At 52.6% G+C, this 17,184-nt stretch overlaps 2 protein-coding genes across 4 annotated transcripts; one reads left to right on the top strand and one right to left on the bottom strand.

Moving 5' to 3' along the window:
- The first annotated feature begins 2,967 nt into the window (after positions 1-2,967).
- Positions 2,968-17,108, top strand: DNAJC17 (DnaJ heat shock protein family (Hsp40) member C17). Of its 3 annotated transcripts, XR_010743758.1 has the most exons (12): positions 2,968-3,118; positions 4,686-4,755; positions 5,643-5,701; positions 6,446-6,533; positions 6,930-7,012; positions 7,404-7,500; positions 7,878-7,927; positions 8,427-8,504; positions 9,499-9,579; positions 10,440-10,568; positions 13,126-13,282; positions 16,900-17,108. XR_010743758.1 is itself a non-coding variant. In XM_066320587.1 (11 exons), exons 1-11 carry the CDS (start codon positions 3,041-3,043, stop codon positions 17,023-17,025), a joined length of 939 nt encoding a protein of 312 aa, XP_066176684.1. In that variant the 5' UTR covers positions 2,968-3,040; the 3' UTR covers positions 17,026-17,108. The 3 variants fall into 3 exon arrangements, 2 of the variants coding, with proteins under 2 accessions (XP_066176684.1, XP_066176685.1); XM_066320587.1 differs by lacking the exon at positions 13,126-13,282; XM_066320588.1 differs by lacking the exon at positions 16,900-17,108 and having other exon boundaries at positions 13,068-13,195.
- On the bottom strand, positions 13,277-14,901 carry C6H15orf62 (chromosome 6 C15orf62 homolog). Its single transcript, XM_066320594.1, has one exon. It carries the CDS (start codon positions 14,262-14,264, stop codon positions 13,749-13,751), a length of 516 nt encoding a protein of 171 aa, XP_066176691.1. The 5' UTR covers positions 14,265-14,901; the 3' UTR covers positions 13,277-13,748.
- Positions 17,109-17,184: the final 76 nt, after the last annotated feature.

Genomic DNA, 17,184 nt, shown 5'->3' with positions numbered 1-17,184 from the left:
GTGGCTCCATCCTGGGAGATCACCAAAGCCCACCTGGACACCCTGGGCTGAGCCCTGAGAGTGGCAATTCCCATTTTGGGAGGGTGGGCTATGTGTCCCTGCGCCTGGCACGGCTCCAGGTCCTGCGCCGGTGCCGGCGCCTCCCTGAGGAGCCTGGGGTGTCCCGCTGGGACCTTGGAGCTTGTCTGTGGTCAGCATTCCAGCTCCTCCAGTGCCTCTGCCTTACGGAGTGGTAGTGGGGCACCGTTCCCTGGGAGGCTGTCTGGGAGTTCTGGCCTCTCCTGTGGGATCTGCCCCGGGTTCGGCTCCTTGTTGTGTGCCGTTGCCTGGAGGAATCCCAGTCTTCCCACTGGTGTCTCCTGCTCCTCCTCGAGGGGGTGTCACGCTGGGGCCTTGGAGCGTGTCTGTTATCAACATCCCAGCTCCTCCAGCGCCTCTGGTTTGTGGAGTGGTTGTGGGACACCATTTCTTGGGAGCCTGCCTGGACGTTCTGGCCTCTCCTGTGGGATCTGCCCCGATTTTGCCTCCTTCTTGTATGCCATTGTCTAGAGGAATCAAAGTCTTCCCACCGGTGTGTCTCACTCCTCTCTGTGGGGACATCGTGTTGGGGCCTTGGAGCACGTCTGTCATCACCATCCCAGCTCCTCCAGCGCCTCTGCCTTGCGGAGTGGTGGTGGGAGCCCGTCTGGGTGTGCCGGCCACTCCAGGAGGACCTGCTCTGCCGCCTGTCCCAGCCATGGGAACGCGCCCAGCCCGTGCTCCACCTGCGGTGGCCCCGTGACCGTTCCGGATGGCTCCATGACCTGTGGGACCCGTGCCAGGACCGATTTTGCTGTGAGGAGGCCGGGATGGGCCACTGAAACCTTGCAGTTCGTCCCTCTTCAGGTGTGTCCTCCCAAGCCCTTCCCTGCTCCCGCCACCACCTCCTCCTCGGGGAGTCGCTGCCTCGGCTGTGCTGAGACTGCCAGCGGCCATCGCGGGGCCACCCAAGGGATCTCCTTGGCCTCCTCTCCCAGGGCCTGCGGTGTCCCAAGTGTCCGGAGCAGCTCCGCGGCTGCCGTGCGGAGTGGCCGCGCCATCTCCGCTTGCTGTCGTACACCTGGTCCTGCACCTCATGGTACAGGGCCACGTGCTGGGGGTAGGGGTGGCGGATGTGCCGCCGGCACCGCGGGCACACGGCCTCGCCCAGGCTCCAGTCCCACAGGCACAGCCGGCAGAAGCAGTGCCGGCACGAGCTGGAGCACACGGTGCTGATGTCCCGGCACTCCGGGCACACGCCATTCTCCCGGTTGTCGTCCCGCGGCGCGGCTGGGGCAGCCTGGCTGGTGCTGGCAGCAGAGGTGCCCGGCTCTGGAGTGTCCTCCCTCGATGACATCTCTCCCTGCAAGGGGCACAAAGTCTGTTTGCAGGTATCTCTCCCCAAAACCCCTCAGCTCCTCGTCCCTCTGGGGCAGTCCCACACCTCAACAGTGGGGCTGTGGTGGGGCTGGAATATGGAGTTTGTGTCCCACGGGTCTCACCGTGGGATTGTGGCTCTGTGCCTCCTTGTCCTGCTTTTGTGACGCGGCCCATGTCCTGTGGCTGCTGTGACATCACTGATGGTGCTGTCACAAAGGGCCACTGTTGAGGCATGGGACAGCCCCAAAGGGCTGAGGTGCTGTGCTTGGGTTTAGGGACAGGCGTCGGCGGATAAATTTTGTGTCTTGCAGGGCGAGGAGTTGTCACACAGGGGGAACCCAGAGGGGATCCTCAGGGGGAGGCCACAGGAGGTCCCCGAGGTGGCACCACGATGGCCACAGGCGGCCTTGGCATGCTCAGGGCTACAGCTCATCAAGAACTGCAGGGTGTCGACAAGAGGATTGGCTCCAAAATGGAAAAGGGGAGATTTAGGTGGAATACTGGGAAGAAATTCTTCCCTGTGTGGGTGGTGAAGCCCTGGCACAGGGTGCCCAGAGAAACTGTGGCTGCTCTATCCCTGCAAGCGTTCCAGGCAGGGTTGGACCGGGCTTGGAGCAACCTGGGATAGTGGAAGGTGTCCCTGCTCATGGCATGGGGTGGAACTGGATGAGCTTTAAGGTCCCCTTGAGCACAAACCATTCCAGGATTCTCATCAAGAAGGAGCTGGCAGTGGAGCAGGGCTTGGAACAACACTGGTGATGACTTTAGTCTGCACCCTGAGAGCTGAGGCTCTGCTTGGGTGAGGCTCCATGGAGACAGACCAGGAATAATTCAGTTTATTGCACTGCTGGCTACAAACAACTCTCTGAAACAATTAATTTTGCTGGAATCATGGCTATCCAATTTTCTTAATGATCTCATGTTAATCTCAGCTTTGTTGCTATTGTTGACAAAGGTAAGTTAAGTAACCTTTAGCCACGAGGACACAAATCTTACTAGAATAAAGGACTAAGGGCTGAAAACTTCCGTGTCCTGTGTATGGGAATAATAAAAGAAGACAGGCTTTCTTCTACAGTGCTCCCTTCTCAGAGCAGTGGGAGGAAAAGTATCTTTGATCAGTAAGAAGACAAGAATTTCCCAAGGAGCTGCGCCTTGGGCCGGAACGGAAGCTTTTTGGGGACAACAAAAACAAGTACGTTTTTGGGAACAGGCTGTAGCTGGGCTCGCACCATCCCCCCACTGCCACAGGCTTCCCGAGGAGAGAGTGGAGTGCCATCCTTGAAGTGATTCAGCGCATAGATGTGAACCTGTCCGGGGCACTTCGGGACACGGTCGGCGCTGACCTTGGGGGACAGCGGGACCCACGTGCTGTTTTTCCTCAGGACTCGGTGCCCGCGCATGGCCCCACGGGATTTGTAGTTTTCCTCGCGTTTCTCCCTGCCCGCAACCGCCACTGAAGAACTACAACACCCAGCATGCCCAGTACGTCGCTGGGCACCCTGAGGCTCCCTTCCTCTGCGGGCGCGCGGTGCATCATGGTACTTGTAGTCTAACCTCCGCGGGCGGCGCGCGGCGCGGCGGCGTGTGGGGACTTCATTTCCCAGCGACCGCGGCGCCGGGAGCGGAAGCGGGAAGCGCGAAGATGGCGGTGGATAAGGAGCTGCTGGAGCGGGACCTCTACGGGCTGCTGGGGATCGGCGAGAAGGCGTCCGAGAAGGAGGTGAGGGGCGCGGGCGGTTCAGGATGGGCTCCTTCTTTCCTCTCCCCTCTCTCCCTGTCCCGGTGTTCTCGGGAGCGGCGCGTTCCCGGCTCGGCGCTTGCTGCTCTCCAGGGCTGAGCTGAGGGGCTGCTGCGGGACAGGGGCTGTAAAACGCAAAAAGCCCGATTTTATTGATGTTGGCGTCATATCCCGGTCGTACTGGAATTGGCGTCATTCCCCCAGGTCACCCCTGTGCGTTCTCAGTCCTGCGGGGCGACACCTGCCTTTGGAGGAGGAGATGGCTTGGAGAGAACTGCGGGGTTGGTCTGGGACACTGTCGTTCTCGCTTTGTTTATGTGCTTCCAGAAGGGAAATTCCCGTGCTGATCCGGAAATCTAGTTATTAGAGGTTTGTCCGAGTGCCCGAAAGTCACGTAGTTAATTTTGTGAGGTTGGAATTACATGTTTCCCTGTTTTTAATTGAATTTAGTTGTTAGTCAGTGCTAAACGCAGGAAGGAAGCTCCGAGAGAACTGCAGAGGGGCTCTGGACAAGGGACTGGAATGACAGGGTAAAGAGGGAATGTCTTCCCACTGCCAGAGAGCAGGGTTAGGTGGGACATTGGGAAGGAATCCTTCGCTGAGATGGGAAGTTGGAGGATGGAGGAGACGCCTCCACCTCCGCTGGACCCTTACGCAGGAGGTGGGGTCATCTGCAGGGCTTTTCCTGCACATTCCCTATCCCGGCAGCTTTGTCCACCAGGTGGGGCCGAGACACAACTTTTCCCACTTGTTTTAGTAGGGAATTGGTTGGAAGAGTGGCTTCCTTCCCCCGCCCTTTTCTTTTCCTTTCCACTTTTTTCCCTCCATTTCCCCATTTTTCGTTTCTTTACCTCTTTTTTTTTTTTTTTTTTTTTTTGTTTTTGTTTTTGTTTGTTTGTTTGTTTGTTTTTCCCCCCTCTTCTCTTCCTTTCCGCATTTGTTTTCCTTTCCCTCTTTTTTCCCCTTCCCGTTTTTGCTTCCCTTTCCCTATTTTTGGGTTTTTTTCTGGGTTTTTTCCCTTCCCCCATTTTTTTGTCACCCCCTTCCCTTCCCTTCCCTTCCCTTCCCTTCCCTTCCCTTCCCTTCCCTTCCCTTCCCTTCCCTTCCCTTCCTTCCCTTCCCTTCCCTTCCTTCCCTTCCCTTCCCTTCCCTTCCCTTCCCTTCCCTTCCCTTCCCTTCCCTTCCCTTCCCTTCCCTTCCTTCCCTTCCCTTCCCTTCCCTTCCCTTCCCTTCCCTTCCCTTCCCTTCCCTTCCCTTCCCTTCCCTTCCCTTCCCTTCCCTTCCCTTCCCTTCCCTCCTTTCAACATTTTTTCCTCTCCCCCTTTTTCCCCACTCCCGTTTTTTTTAACCTGAGGTTTTAACTGCTGCGACACAAAACCCCTGGAAGTAAAAACAACTTTTAAAAGCTCCAGCTGCTTCCAGTCACGGCCATGTCCTGGGCCCAGCAGGTTACCCTTGAACACAAGGATTATTTTGGTTTTCCAAGTCTCATTTTTTGGGCAGAGACAAACCAGTTTCCCCGCAGTAACTCCTGTTGTGGTCCCTGCAGGTGAAGACAGCGTTCCGGCAGAAGGCCCTGACCTGCCACCCAGACAAGAACCCCGACAACCCCCGGGCAGGTGAGATGGGGCAGCTCTTCCTGCTGGAGTTTTCACTTCTCCAGGCTCCTGGAAGTGGCTCTGCTTCCCTAAGTCCTGAGGGAATGGTTGGGGGTGTGTCACAGGGAGTTGCTCCCATTGGTGTTAACTCTGCTTTTGAAGGCTGAACAATCCCTGCTGGGTTTAGAGACACCAGCATTAAGTCAGTGCTGGAATTACAACTGCCCCCTTCCAAAGCTTCCTAACCTTTGCCTGTTTGGACACTGCTTTGATCTGTGGCTCTCACAGTCCAAACTTCACCAGCTCTCCATAAATACTATTATCTGTGGCAGGGCAAAGGGAGAATTTCAGCTGCCTGCAGGGAGTGATAGCTGAGGATGAAGGTTGTAGAATTAGCAGTTACTTTATCTTTTGTGTGTCAAGACTGCTAATTCATCTTTATAAAAAATAAATACAATCTGCTAGTGCTTGCAATGGGACAAGAGGAAAGACTTTTAAAGGGCAGATGGCTGTAATGCAAAAACTTCCAATACAACATGACCAGGACTTCTTGTTGAAGGAAAAGGAGTGAGAGGGAGAAGGAAATTGCAGGCTCCGGCTAAATGTGGCATAAAGGAGATATTGCAACCCAAAAATAAAAAGAATCAGTAAAAAAAATTAAGTTTGTGTGTTCCAAGATTTCTCTTAAAATGAAACAATCCCAGTTTTTTGTTTCTTTATTTACTCTTAAGTTTGTGTAACACATTTGAGTTGAGGTGGCCCTGGCTAGAGGTTGGCTTACAAATCTCTTGGATAGGTGATCTTTCTTTCTTGGTGAGACCTTCCTGCAGGAATTGTCTTTCCTGGTTCTATCCCCAGGTCCTTCACTTGGTTTCCCTCATCTTGCCCTTATTTCTTCTCGTTCTCAGCGGAAATCTTCCACCAGCTGTCCCAGGCCTTGGCCGTGCTCACAGATGCAGCAGCCAGGGTAAGGATGCTCCCTTGGGAGGGGTGGGATTTTGGGGTGTTGCTGGGAACTGTGTTCCTGCCTGTCCTGCTCTCTGCTCCAATAGAAACTCCACGAATACAAATCTCAGCAGTTATGCCCCCTGGTTCTTCCTGAGATCAAATCTCAGGTGCCAGGTAAAAGCTTGGAGAAATGTTGTGTTTGGGATTTGCTGCTGGGAGCAGCCCTGAGATTGTGCCTTTAATAATGTGCTGGATTGGGGCATATCCCATTTAATAACACCTCAGATAACCATCCCTGATTCAGGAACATCGAATTCCCATGGTAACAGTGCATCTGCCATTCCCATCGAGTCAGGGGCTGACAAATGAGTAATACCTGGATGCAATTCCTGAGGCTCCAAGCTTTGCTGTCTGTGGGACACAAAAGAGCTTGAATCCTTCTGGAGCTGTGAGGAAGTGGCTGAGAACCCAGGCCCAAGGCCTAAAAGAACCTGGAAATGTCTCTGGAAAGAATAAAAACAAAAAATGAGCAAGGATCTCTCTCCAGTTTAGCTCAGGAGAGAGAAAAGTGTTGACTCCAGGTGATAAAAACTAAAATCATGAACTCCTCTTTTCATGTACTGGCAAAGCTTGTAATCCAAGAAGCAGAAGGTGCTTCACCCCTGCTGACAGAGTTTCAATCCCTGATGTTGTTGTATTCCCTATTTTCCAGTTTCTCCCCTGGTTTGTGTAGTTTCCCACTGTTGTGCTGGTTCCTTGGCAGGCAGCCTATGACAGGGTGAGGAGGGCGAAGAAGGAGGCTGCAGCAAGGACACAGAAACTTGATGAGAAGAGGAAGAAAGTAAAGCTTGGTGAGAAACATCAAACCCTCACGTTCTCCTGAAGCCTCCCTTAGTTGTCTGTTTGCATTTCTCCTTCCACAGGAATTCTCTAGGGATCAGTCCGTGTGGGTTGACTCTGGTACCTCTGTGCCCAGTACAGTGCAGGAGCCACCTGTAATCTCCTCCCACAGCCATAGCTGGGGTGGTCCTGCTCTGGGAAGGAGGGAATTAGGTCCTGCTGTGGGAATTAGGGGGTTGAGGACTATTAAAGACTCCTTTGGTGTGTGGGGCCAGAGGAGAGGCAGCAGAGGTATCAGGAAATTGGTGTGGCTGTAGCCAAGTTTGTGATACATCCATCTTCCTCTGGTCAGCAGGGAAAATTCAGATTCTCTTGGGATTGTTTTAATTTTGTTTCTTTCTCTGCAGATCTTGAAGCCAGAGAACGGGAAGCCCAGGCTCAGGAAAATGAAGAGGAGGAGATCAGGATAACGAGATCATTAGAAGAAGAAGTAAGGATAAATTCTTAGTTCTCTCTGCTGTTTTTGAGAAGAATTGCTGGAAGTATTTCCACTCAGGATGAAATCCATGGGGTGAGGTGCAAAAAGTCTCTGGAGAGTAGTCCTTCAACCTTTGGGATTAAAAGGCTCTGTGAATCAGAGAATCCTGGAATGGTTTGAGTTGGAAGGGGCCTTAAATCCCATCCAGTTCCAGCCCCTGCCACGCTCAGGGATCCCTTCCAGCAGACCAGGCTGCTCCTTTTGGAGCTCTCCCAGGGGAACTGGCAGGAGGGGTGCCCCAGGAGATGGCTGTGAGACCCAGGCTGTCCTTGGAAGTGTCCAGGTGACATTCCAGGCCTGGTTCTGTGCCTCAGGTGCCCGTGCTGTGTTCCCTGTGCCGCAGATAATCCGCCTGCGTGAGGAGGGCTCCCGGCAGCTGGAGGAGCAGCAGAGGCTGGTCAGGGAGCAGATCCGCCTGGAGAGGGAGCAGCACAGCCGAGGTGAGCACGGGGGGAAGGCTGCAGCCCTCACCTGCAGGTGGCATCGGGCTCGTTGGCAGCTGTCCACCCTTAATATTTCCAGCTGTCCCAGCACAACCTTCTTGCAGGGAAAAATGCCTCAGAACATGTCTCCTGCTTGTATTTTTGCTGGCTTGTTTCTAGCCTTGATCACAGCAAGTCTGAGCTTCCTAGAAGGGAAAAATACTCCCATGGAGTATTCAGTCTGTGCTGCAGTTCCTGTTGCACGAGATTTTTGGGGCTGGAAGGGTCCAGTGCAAATCCCAAAGTGTTTTATCATATGTATGTTCTCAGGGAAGAAAATCTGTGCAAAATGCTGAGGAATTTTCACCCGTGTCTTGTCTTTTTTCTCTCTTTAGGCAATCAGGAAAGAAATGGAGCAGAAGGCAAAATAACTCCTAAGCTCAAGGTAAGACATCCTTAAAAAGCTGTGTTTTGGTGAAAACTGATAGCACATGGTTGAAAACAGAAGGGACATTTCAGCCCTGCTGAGCTGGTGCATCCTTTTACTGGAGATGAAATTCCTCCATGGAATATGCATCATCAGGTGAACAGCTCCTGTCCTTGCTGTTGGAATTCCTTCCTCACTCACCTTTTCTTTGCCCCGGATTTCTGAGCCTGGGATTGAGTTATCTGTGCTTTAAGCACAGGGAAACATCTGTTAATTACCCTGGCAGAGCCATTAGCATCCTTTCAAGTGCGATCTTTTTTTATTCCAGTGAGCAGCGTTTCTCCCTGTTCCCCAAACAGTTTGTTCCCTGTGCTCATTCCCATGCTGAGATCACTGTCTTGGCAGGCTTGGGAGTGTGGCTGGAAATAGCAGACGTGGTGAATGTGCAGGGGAGTGGGAGCTGCTTGAGCAGGCAGCACATCCAAACGAGAATTAACTCCTGCCGTTTGTTTCCCAGCTCAGGTGGAAATGCAGGAAAGAAGATGAGACGGGAGGGGGATACTCCAAAGATGTGCTGCTGCAGATCCTGCAAAAGGTCCTGTCTGACACTCTTCCCTATTTATTACTGGGTCATCCCTGCTCTCAGTGCTGTAAGAACAGTGAATTCTGGGAAGCTGCATATCACAGAACCATGGAATGGTTTGGGTTGGAAGGGACCTTAAAAATTATTCAGTTCCACCCCTTGCCACAGTCAGGGACACCATCCACTATCCCAGGTTGCTCCAAGCCCCATCCAACTTGGCCTTGGACACAGAGATTGCCCCTCTGGGCAATCTCTGCCAGGGAATCTCAGCACCCTCACAGGGAATAATTTTACCTTAATAATCTGATCTAAACAGGTAATCTGATCTAAACAGCTGGTTTGAAGCCATCCCCTATTGTCCTGTCACTCCGTGCCATTGTAAGCTATAAACTGGAGTGGCTCATTTCCCTGTTCAGCTTTCTCATGCTGTTTTCAAGAGCTCATCAGCGTGATTATGGTTGGAAAAGATCTCTTAAATCATCAAATCCAGCCTTTGAACCAAGTTGGATCCTTTGATCCCTGAGCTGGGAGCTGTTTCCCACCTAACAGCTCTGCCTGGCTCCCAGCAGGGCCTCTTGCTGTAACAGAGCAACTGCAGACTCTTCCCACTGGATGCTTCCTGCCCACTTAGTCTGGCTCTGTGGCTGTGGTGCACTCATCCTTCACTTCAATCACTCCACGTCCCTGCTGGGGGAAGTGCAGAGACAGGCACAGACAAGCCTTTGATCTGATCAATCCCAGCCTGGCATCTTTATTTTCCCTCTGAGCTCAGCAGCCCTCTTGTATTGAGGCTTGCTGGGAGCCAAGTGTGTAGCTCCGTGCCTTCCCAGATTATTTCCTGGAGGGACAGAAATGGTGGGATCAGTGGAAGGAGGACAGAAATGGTGACAGCTCAAGCCTCATGTCTGTGAAAACACATGTTTTCTCTTTGTGTTCATTTGGTAAATGAACTTGACATCTCTCCTGGCTCTGTAATTAACTTTCCTTCCTTCCTTTCTTTCCACAGTATGGTGATGTGCTCAATTTGTTGATCTCCAGCAGGAAGACTGGGAGTGCAGTGGTGGAATTTGCCACGGTGAAGGCAGCTGTGAGTGTGCAGAGCCCCTGCTGGGTGTGCTGGGGGTGGCACAGGACAGGTGACAGCCAGGACACTGCCCTGTCATTAAGGCAGTGGAGAAGGGTAATGAGAGTCTAAAGGCACGGAGGGAGTGGCACAGCTGGAGGCACAAACCCAGAGCTCAGGCACATAAACAGGTTGTGCATGGAGCAGGCTGAGGGAAGAGGCACTGCCTTAAAAATCAGGCACTGAGCACTTAAGTACTCAGCTCTCTCTGAAGGTGAAATGCCTTGGAGTTTGGCTTGTGCGTTTTGGAGGTGATACCAGGCATTTGCAGTGAAAAACAACCCAAAATGCCTTGACTCACTGTGAATTATAATAATTCACGTGGCTGTGGGAGCAGAAGTCATCAGTTACCCTAAACTACCCTTTAGCAGTTCCATCAGCTTGGGCTGTATGAGAGTTTCCTTTTTAGCTTTTCTTTCACTCATATCCAGATAATAAAAACTCTCAGAATTGTGTGCAAGTACTGGCAGGGGTATGGACCATAAAGGTGCTTCTCCTGTAGGGCAGCTGTGAAATATGACAGTCATGGGAATGGTTTGAGTTGGAAAGAGCCTTAAAACCTACAGAATGGAATCACAGAATGGTTTGGGTTTGAAGGGACCTTAAAAGACCATCCATTTCATACCCCCAGCCATGGGCAGGGACACCTTCCACTATCCCAGGTTGGTCCAAGTCCCATCCAGCCTGGCCTTGGACACTTCCAGGGATGGGTCTTGTTTGTGCCCTGCTTGGCCTTGAGGCCATTCTGAGATGGGAACATGATTCTTAGTGAGGGAGAGGGGTCTGAAATTCAGGTGGTGATGGAAGGACCTTTTCCCTGCCAGGAGATGGCTGTGAAGAATGAGGTTGGCCTACTAAATAACCCCCTGAAGATTTCCTGGCTGGAGGGCCAGCCCCGGAGCCACCCCAGCACCGTCCTCCCTGACAGCACCAGCCAGCCCAGGACATCACAGGTAAGGAGAATGGGCTGTGGGATGAAATCTGGTGCTGTAACAACCTAAATCTCAGTGTGCTCTGTTGATGTGGTGAGATGGAAGCTCCTGGGCCAGGCCTGGCTTTTCCAGCAGCCTTTCTCTGCTGAATCAGTGGTTTTCTAAAGGACCTCTTGCCTGAGCAGCAGCACACTGGGAACTGGAGCTATCTGGATGACTGGATCTTCACTCATTCCCTTGCTCAGCCCAAAGCCCCCAGTGCCATTCTGACGAGATTTTTTAATATGTTTTGACTGCTGGAATCCTGTGAGTGAGAGTTGCTGAAAGGTTCCTTTAGAGAGTCTTGGTTACTCACTGCAGGAGGAGGAAGTGTCAGTGCTGGAAGCAAACCTGTATTCCTAGGGTCTGCAGGAGGCAGGAGACAGCAATATCAAATAAATACCCTTTTGTGTGTTTACTCCCTAAATAATTTAAACTTGTGAGATTGTTCAGTGCATTCACTCTCTTGATGTTTTATTAAGTGTTTTATTTATATTATTTGTAATTACGGATCAGAATGCCTGATTGTTGTCCTGTCCATGTAGGACCAGGGAGACTCTTCAGCCACAGGAGATTCACCAGAGTGTTAGAAAGGAAAGTGGGGCAAAAAGCAGAATCCAAAGCATGTTATTTGAGAATTTCTCACTAGCAGAGAGTGAGAACTGGCTCATTCCTCCCAAAGGGGGTTGCTGGTGCAGTTGGAGCTTGGTAGTGGATTCCAGCCTCTCTGGGTTCGAATCCCTGAGTTTGTCTTGGCCTGTTTCCATGCCCAGAGCTTGTTAGTGTGGAAGTGCAGCGTCTGCCTGTGGTGCAGGATTAGTGTGGTGGGGCAGCAGGGAGAGCAGGAAAGCAGCACACGGTGCTGGTGACTCACCTCTGCCCAGCACAGCCTCCTCAATCCCACCTGGTTCTGGGAATGCTGAGGAGCTGCCGTCAGGGACCTGCGTCCTTCCCAGGAGTTTCACACCTGGTGCTTTGCTGTCCTTTTCTGCTGCTTTTAGCTGTAAGAAGCTGCACTTTCTGGGATTGCATTGCAGCCTTGCATCTCCAAGCTGCTCTGATTGCTGTTTTCCCTTGTTCCTACTCCAGACCCTCCCCAAATGATCCTGTGCATCCACTAGGATGCTTCTAAAACCTGTAATGTGTTTACAGCTCCTCTTGGCTGATCTGCTTCCATCTGACTTAGCTTGTGATCTCCCAGATCCCTGCTCCCTTTGCCTCTTCCCTTCACACCCAGCCACCAGGCTCCACGTTCCTGCTTCCAGGCTGCACTTCTCTCATTCTGATTTAAGCTGTCCTTGCTTCCTATTCACTTCCCCCCTCTGTTTTTGTCTGAATCCACCCCCGTTTTGTTCCCGCTCTGTGCAAAAGCAGCTCCTTTGCTGCTCTGCTTCAGGAAACAGCCCAAACCCGCAGCGTTCTCATGGCAACACCCTCACTACTCATCCTCTGCTCCCTGTCTGGGACAGGCAGCCAGGTATTCCCTGCCTGGGAGAGCCAGCCAGGACCTGAGTGCCAAAATCCACGGGTAAAGGACAGGCAGACCCCAGCCAGGGGCTTTGGAAGCAGTTCCCAGGTGGAAGCTGTGCTGTGAGGAGGCTGCTTGTCTTCCACAGCTTTGTTGTCTCCTACAGCAACAGGTGCACGTTGCCCAGCAGTTCCTGGAGAGCTGCTGGAGCCAAGCAGGCACCAGTTCCCCTTGGAATTCAAAAGCTGTGGCTTGGCCAGTGTTACTCCGGGCTATTGAGAGCAGTGGCTGTGTGATAGTTCAAAGCACACAGCGGCTGCAGAGAGCTTGTTTTGCCACTCCAACAGCATGCAATGCTCAGCTTTGGGAAGATTTTCCCTGCTCCTGCAGTGGAATCTCCCTGCCAGTGCTCCTCAGCCATTCAGCCGTGAGAAAAGCCTCCTGCCTGGTGTTCTTGTACCTGTTCTAAGCTCCTTCAGAGGTTTCAGAGGGTTTATTTTCTATTATCTGTCTTTGGGAGGTGAATCTCTCAGGGTGAGAGGCAGCTGTGCCTTCCCTGGAATGTCTCTGCACTTTGCTGTGGCCATGTCCAAAGCTCCTGGTTATCTGGGGCATGGAGGTTTTATTATTGTTATTTTTTAAAAGAGCCCTAATAGTCAAAAAGGTAGGAACTGGTAGTTTAACAGTTTGTCCTAGTGCTGCCCAAAATGTTCTCAGCCTGGCAGAGCCTTTCCCACTGTCCAGCTCAGAGTGGCGAACTGTTCCTGTCTTGCCCTGAGCTGTGTGAGCTCTCCTCAGGGGAAAATCAATTCCCAGCAGCTCTGTCCTTCCCTCAGAGCCACACTGGTTCCCCCTACCCATCATAAAATTTGCAGTGCCAGGGAGGATGGATCTGGGCCACTCCAGATACCCTGTGCTCCTGGTGCCTGGGATTTCTGTGGCTTGTTCCCAATGAAATGAGGCAACCAGACACTTCCAGTCACAGATACATTTATTCTTCTATGTCTGTACAGCTGGGAGCTCAGTGCATGCGTGAGGCAGCAGTGTCAGAGACATCTCTTCTCCTGCCAGGATAAATCCACTGCTGGTGCTGTATCAGGAGCCTACTTGGATGCTTACCTGTTTCCAGGCTGGGAGTGCCACCTGCACTGGAGTTAAGGGAAAAGAAACCCACAAGGAGGAAGAGAGAAAACGGAGGAACAGCTTTGAGCTTTCACATCCAAACATGGTGGGAGTAAAAGCCCCAGTTCCCGTCTCTCAGCCCTCAAAGTTTTGGCGTCGGGGTGCAGTGCTGCTGCCTCCTTGCAGGCTGCCTGCTGTTCCACAAGTGATCCATGACAAATCTCTCTGTGTCCCTGCCCCACAGGGTCACATCCCCAAAATAAGTCTTTCCCAAAAAATGTCAGTCTTCCCTGAGGAGGGGACACGCAGTAGTTCAGAGTGGGAAATTCCCGGGGTTGAGAGTGGAAAGTTGCCCACGAGACAGCAGACAGTGCTCTCACCTGAGCATGGAGCCTGTGAGCTCTGCTCCAGAGGATTCCTTGGCGAGGACAGGGATGGTCTGTGGTGGGTGAGGTGAGGACAACAAAACAGGCCACGCACAACAGGCATGCTCCAGTATCCTTCCTCCCGCCAGAATTAGAGGAACTGGCAGCAGCAGTTAGTAACTGGGATGTGATGGACAATGAATACCTTCAAATGGCGTAATCCCTCGGGTTCTGTTTCCTGAGGGTCTGCAGCACATCCTCGAGGAGTGATAGCCCCAAATCCACTTTGAAGGACAGGAAGGGGTCAGCCAGGTCAGGAAGAGTGGTGCTGTTTGGGAGACCTGCCTCTGAGGTGCCATGGTCTGTAGCCTGGTCCTTGTGCGTTGGAGAGGCTTTGTGGTACGGAGCAGCGTCGGAAAAGGAGAGGTCGGAGTGGGAGTCTGTGTGATCGATGATGTTGGGGCAGCTGGAACTGTCCAGGTACAGCCGGGGAGGTTTGGGAGGGGCTTGTGCCTTGGCCAGGTTCTGCTCGCTCTGACAGGACAGGTACTCAGACTTGTCCTTCAGATCCCTCAAGCATTCCCTCTTCTGGCCGTCCGTGTCCAGAGTGTGGCTGTTCTGGTTCAGGATGATCACTTGGTTGCCCAGCTTTTTGTGCCTCCTGAGGGAGAAGCGTCGGAAGAAGGTGGTGGACTTGATGGACCCCCTGCGCCAAGTATCCATGGTGAGGAAAAGCAGCAAAGGAGCAGGAATGCCGACTCCTCACAGGCGGGAGCCAAGGGATCAGCAGAGAGCCACGCAACAGGAACAACCTCTCCCTGCCCCGTTCCGGGAGCTGCAAGGAAAACAGAGAGGCTGGTAGTGCAGGAAATGCAAACTCCACACCGTGGCAAGGAGCACTTGGCTTGTCTTGGATCGCAAGGAGTCTCCCCCTGGAGTGGAGAGGAGCGGCGGTGTGTGAGTGAGTGAGTGAGCTCGTCAAACGTGTGCTGCAGCTCCGGGCTGGTGGGGAACAGCAGAGGCACAGTCACCATGAGAACAGATCTAATCTGGCATCTAGAACAGAAGGGCACTCGGGTGCCATGGTAACCAGGCACCTTGTGCGGAGGGGCACCGCCGGAAAAGCGTCGTGGGTGGCTGGGAACGAGACGGTGACTCAGTCCCACCGAAGGGACCCAGGGAATACAGGAGAAGGGGGATGTAAAAAGCGACAGTGCAGGAGACAGCGTTGGGAGAACAGAGTGCAGAGGAGACTTACGGCCTGTTGGAGCAGCCCAGAGTCCAGGAGCGGAGAGGAGAAGCTGCTGGAGCACTCGGAGAACTGAGCCTGCCGCGCTCACCAGGATGAAGCAGCAAGTCCAGGGAGAGCTCAGGCAGGAGTGCAGCAATGCAGCCAGGTTGGACCCAGAATGCAGAAAGTCCCCAGCGCTGCCGCCGCCGTCCCTTCATGTGCCACCCGCCGCTGCTTCCCGGGCTGCGGCTCCCTGCGTGGTTGTGTTTGTTTTGAGCCAAGCCCTTGCTGAGTCAGCCACGTCAGAAACTGAGCTTTACTCGATTGGTAATTGCCAGGATTGCAGGAAGTAGGTGTGTGGAGTGGCAGAGCCTCAGCCCACGCTCAGGCACCCGGGAGCACGTGCTTGGAGCCCACCTGGATCAGGCTGTTCTCCCTCCCGCCACTCCGAGGGCTCCTCTTGTCAGCAGAGCTCCCAACCCAGGCTGCAAATAATCTCCTGGCTGTTTTAAATTTCAATCCCAGTGCGAGGTGGGGCTTCAGGTTTGTGTGGGTGATTCATATGCATGAGTCTCAGGCAGTCTCTTCCATGCAGCCCAGCAAATTCCTGGGGTTGGTGGATGGGACTTGGAAGGATCCTGGCTGAGGGCTGATACCATCGCTGCTTTCTCAGACACTGCTGCTGCCAGTACCCAAAGGTCATTTTGCTCAGGTGGCTCCTAAGACACCAATTAGACTCTTAATTTCCCACTTGATGTTCCTTATCTGTTTTGGGCTTTCATTGTGTCCTCACAGCCGGAGGAGCCGCTTTGCTGGCATGGCATAAGGAATTGCACTTGCCCATGTTTCCATGCAGAGACTTACTTACTCATTCTATTGCCTTTGTATGCCTTCTGCTTACTAAGAAATCCTTCAATATCCGAAGAAGCTGTAGCTGCCCCATCCCTGCAAGTGCTCAAAACCAGGTTGGAGCAGCCTGGGCTCTTGGAAAGTGTCCCTGCCCATGGCATGAGGTTGGAACCAGATGATGTTTAAGGTCCCTTCCACCCAAACCATTCTGGGATTCCATGGTTCTCTGTGATCACCACTTAACCCACTTCCTAGAAAAATGAATATGAAGGGTTTGTTTTGTTTTTTTTCCCTTTCACCTTCTGTCAAGACACTCTTATTTCCACCTGAACTGTCAAGGAATGAGCTGGATGTTTCCAAGGCTTGCAGTGCTTTCATACATCCAAAATAGCATGGCCACCTACTAGTGTGGAATGGCTTTGGAAGCAGCGCCAAAGCACCAGAGCAGCTGTCATCTGCTGCCCACGTTCATTAGGCAGAGTCTGCAATCACTGTCTTGATGTGACAGTTGCTGCCACACGTAGCAGGAAGGCTCTGGGAGCTTTGGAAAACTGTTCTATTCCTGTGTCATGTTTGGGAACATCCCTGGTGGTTTTGTTTCTGCAGCCGCTTAGAATCATGGAATTGTTCGTGTTGGAAAAGACCTCTAAAGTCATTGATTGCAGCTGTTAGAATCCTGAAGTGATTTGGCTGGGAAGGGACCTTAAACTCCATCCAGTTCTACCCCAGGGCAGGGACACCTTCCACTATCCCACGTTGCTCCAAGCCCTGTCCAACCTGGCCTTGGACACTTCCAGGAATGGGGCATCCACAGCTCCTCTGGGCAACCTGTGCTCAGGGGGGGGCTGGTGTCCTCACCACTGTCAGACGGTTGGAAGTTAGTCACTTCCATGACTAATCCACAAAGGTTTGATTTTTTTATGGCATTAACCTTTACAACAGGTGAAGTGTACGCTGGACTTGGGCACCAACGTTGTAGGTGTAGGGCAACCTTGTCATCCAAAGTAATGCCCCATCCAGCCTCATGGAATGCTGGCTTTGTGTCTGTTTTGCTTTCCTCATCAACCACACTTACTGCTGATTATATGTAATGATAATTTTAATAACCATTCCTGGTTATTTCCTGTAGCCAGGCAGTTTTCACCCACCTCACCCAATTTCTGTGGGATCAAACCACTTCCTGCTTGGAACACTGGTTTTGTGAGGGGCGTCTGGGGAAGGTCTGGGAGTCTGTGCTGCCCCTGACGGGTTGTGTGTGTGTTTCCTGCTCCTTCCCAGGCGTCCGTGGTGTCGGAACGGGACTTTGAGAGCCTGGTGATGATGAGGATGCGCCAGGCAGCCGAGAGGCAGCAGCTCATCCAGCAGCTCCAGCGGGAAGATGAGGAGGAAAAGTCCCACACTTAACATCAGAGTATGGATTCTCCTCACCCCTCCGTCCCCCCAGAGCGGTTTCTTAATTTAAGTCAATAAACCTCCTTTTTTTAAAAGGTGTTGTGGGAATAGAAACTCCCAGGGACTGTGGCCCTTATCCCTTTCCAGGTTTGGGGAAGGAATGGCTGCCTG

The sequence above is a fragment of the Sylvia atricapilla genome, chromosome 6 (assembly GCF_009819655.1).
Source record: "Sylvia atricapilla isolate bSylAtr1 chromosome 6, bSylAtr1.pri, whole genome shotgun sequence".
Classification (NCBI taxonomy): Eukaryota; Metazoa; Chordata; class Aves; order Passeriformes; family Sylviidae; genus Sylvia; species Sylvia atricapilla.
This window is presented reverse-complemented; position numbering and strand designations above follow the sequence as displayed.

Coding starts and splice junctions, on each gene's coding strand:
- DNAJC17 (XM_066320587.1), top strand. CDS start 3,041: ATGGCGGTGGATAAGGAGCTGCTGGAGCGGGACCTCTACGGGCTGCTG. Junction 8,505..9,498: donor TGCTGCAGATCCTGCAAAAG/GTCCTGTCTGAC, acceptor TTCTTTCCACAG/TATGGTGATGTGCTCAATTT. Junction 10,569..16,899: donor GCCAGCCCAGGACATCACAG/GTAAGGAGAATG, acceptor GCTCCTTCCCAG/GCGTCCGTGGTGTCGGAACG.
- C6H15orf62 (XM_066320594.1), bottom strand. CDS start 14,264: ATGGATACTTGGCGCAGGGGGTCCATCAAGTCCACCACCTTCTTCCGA.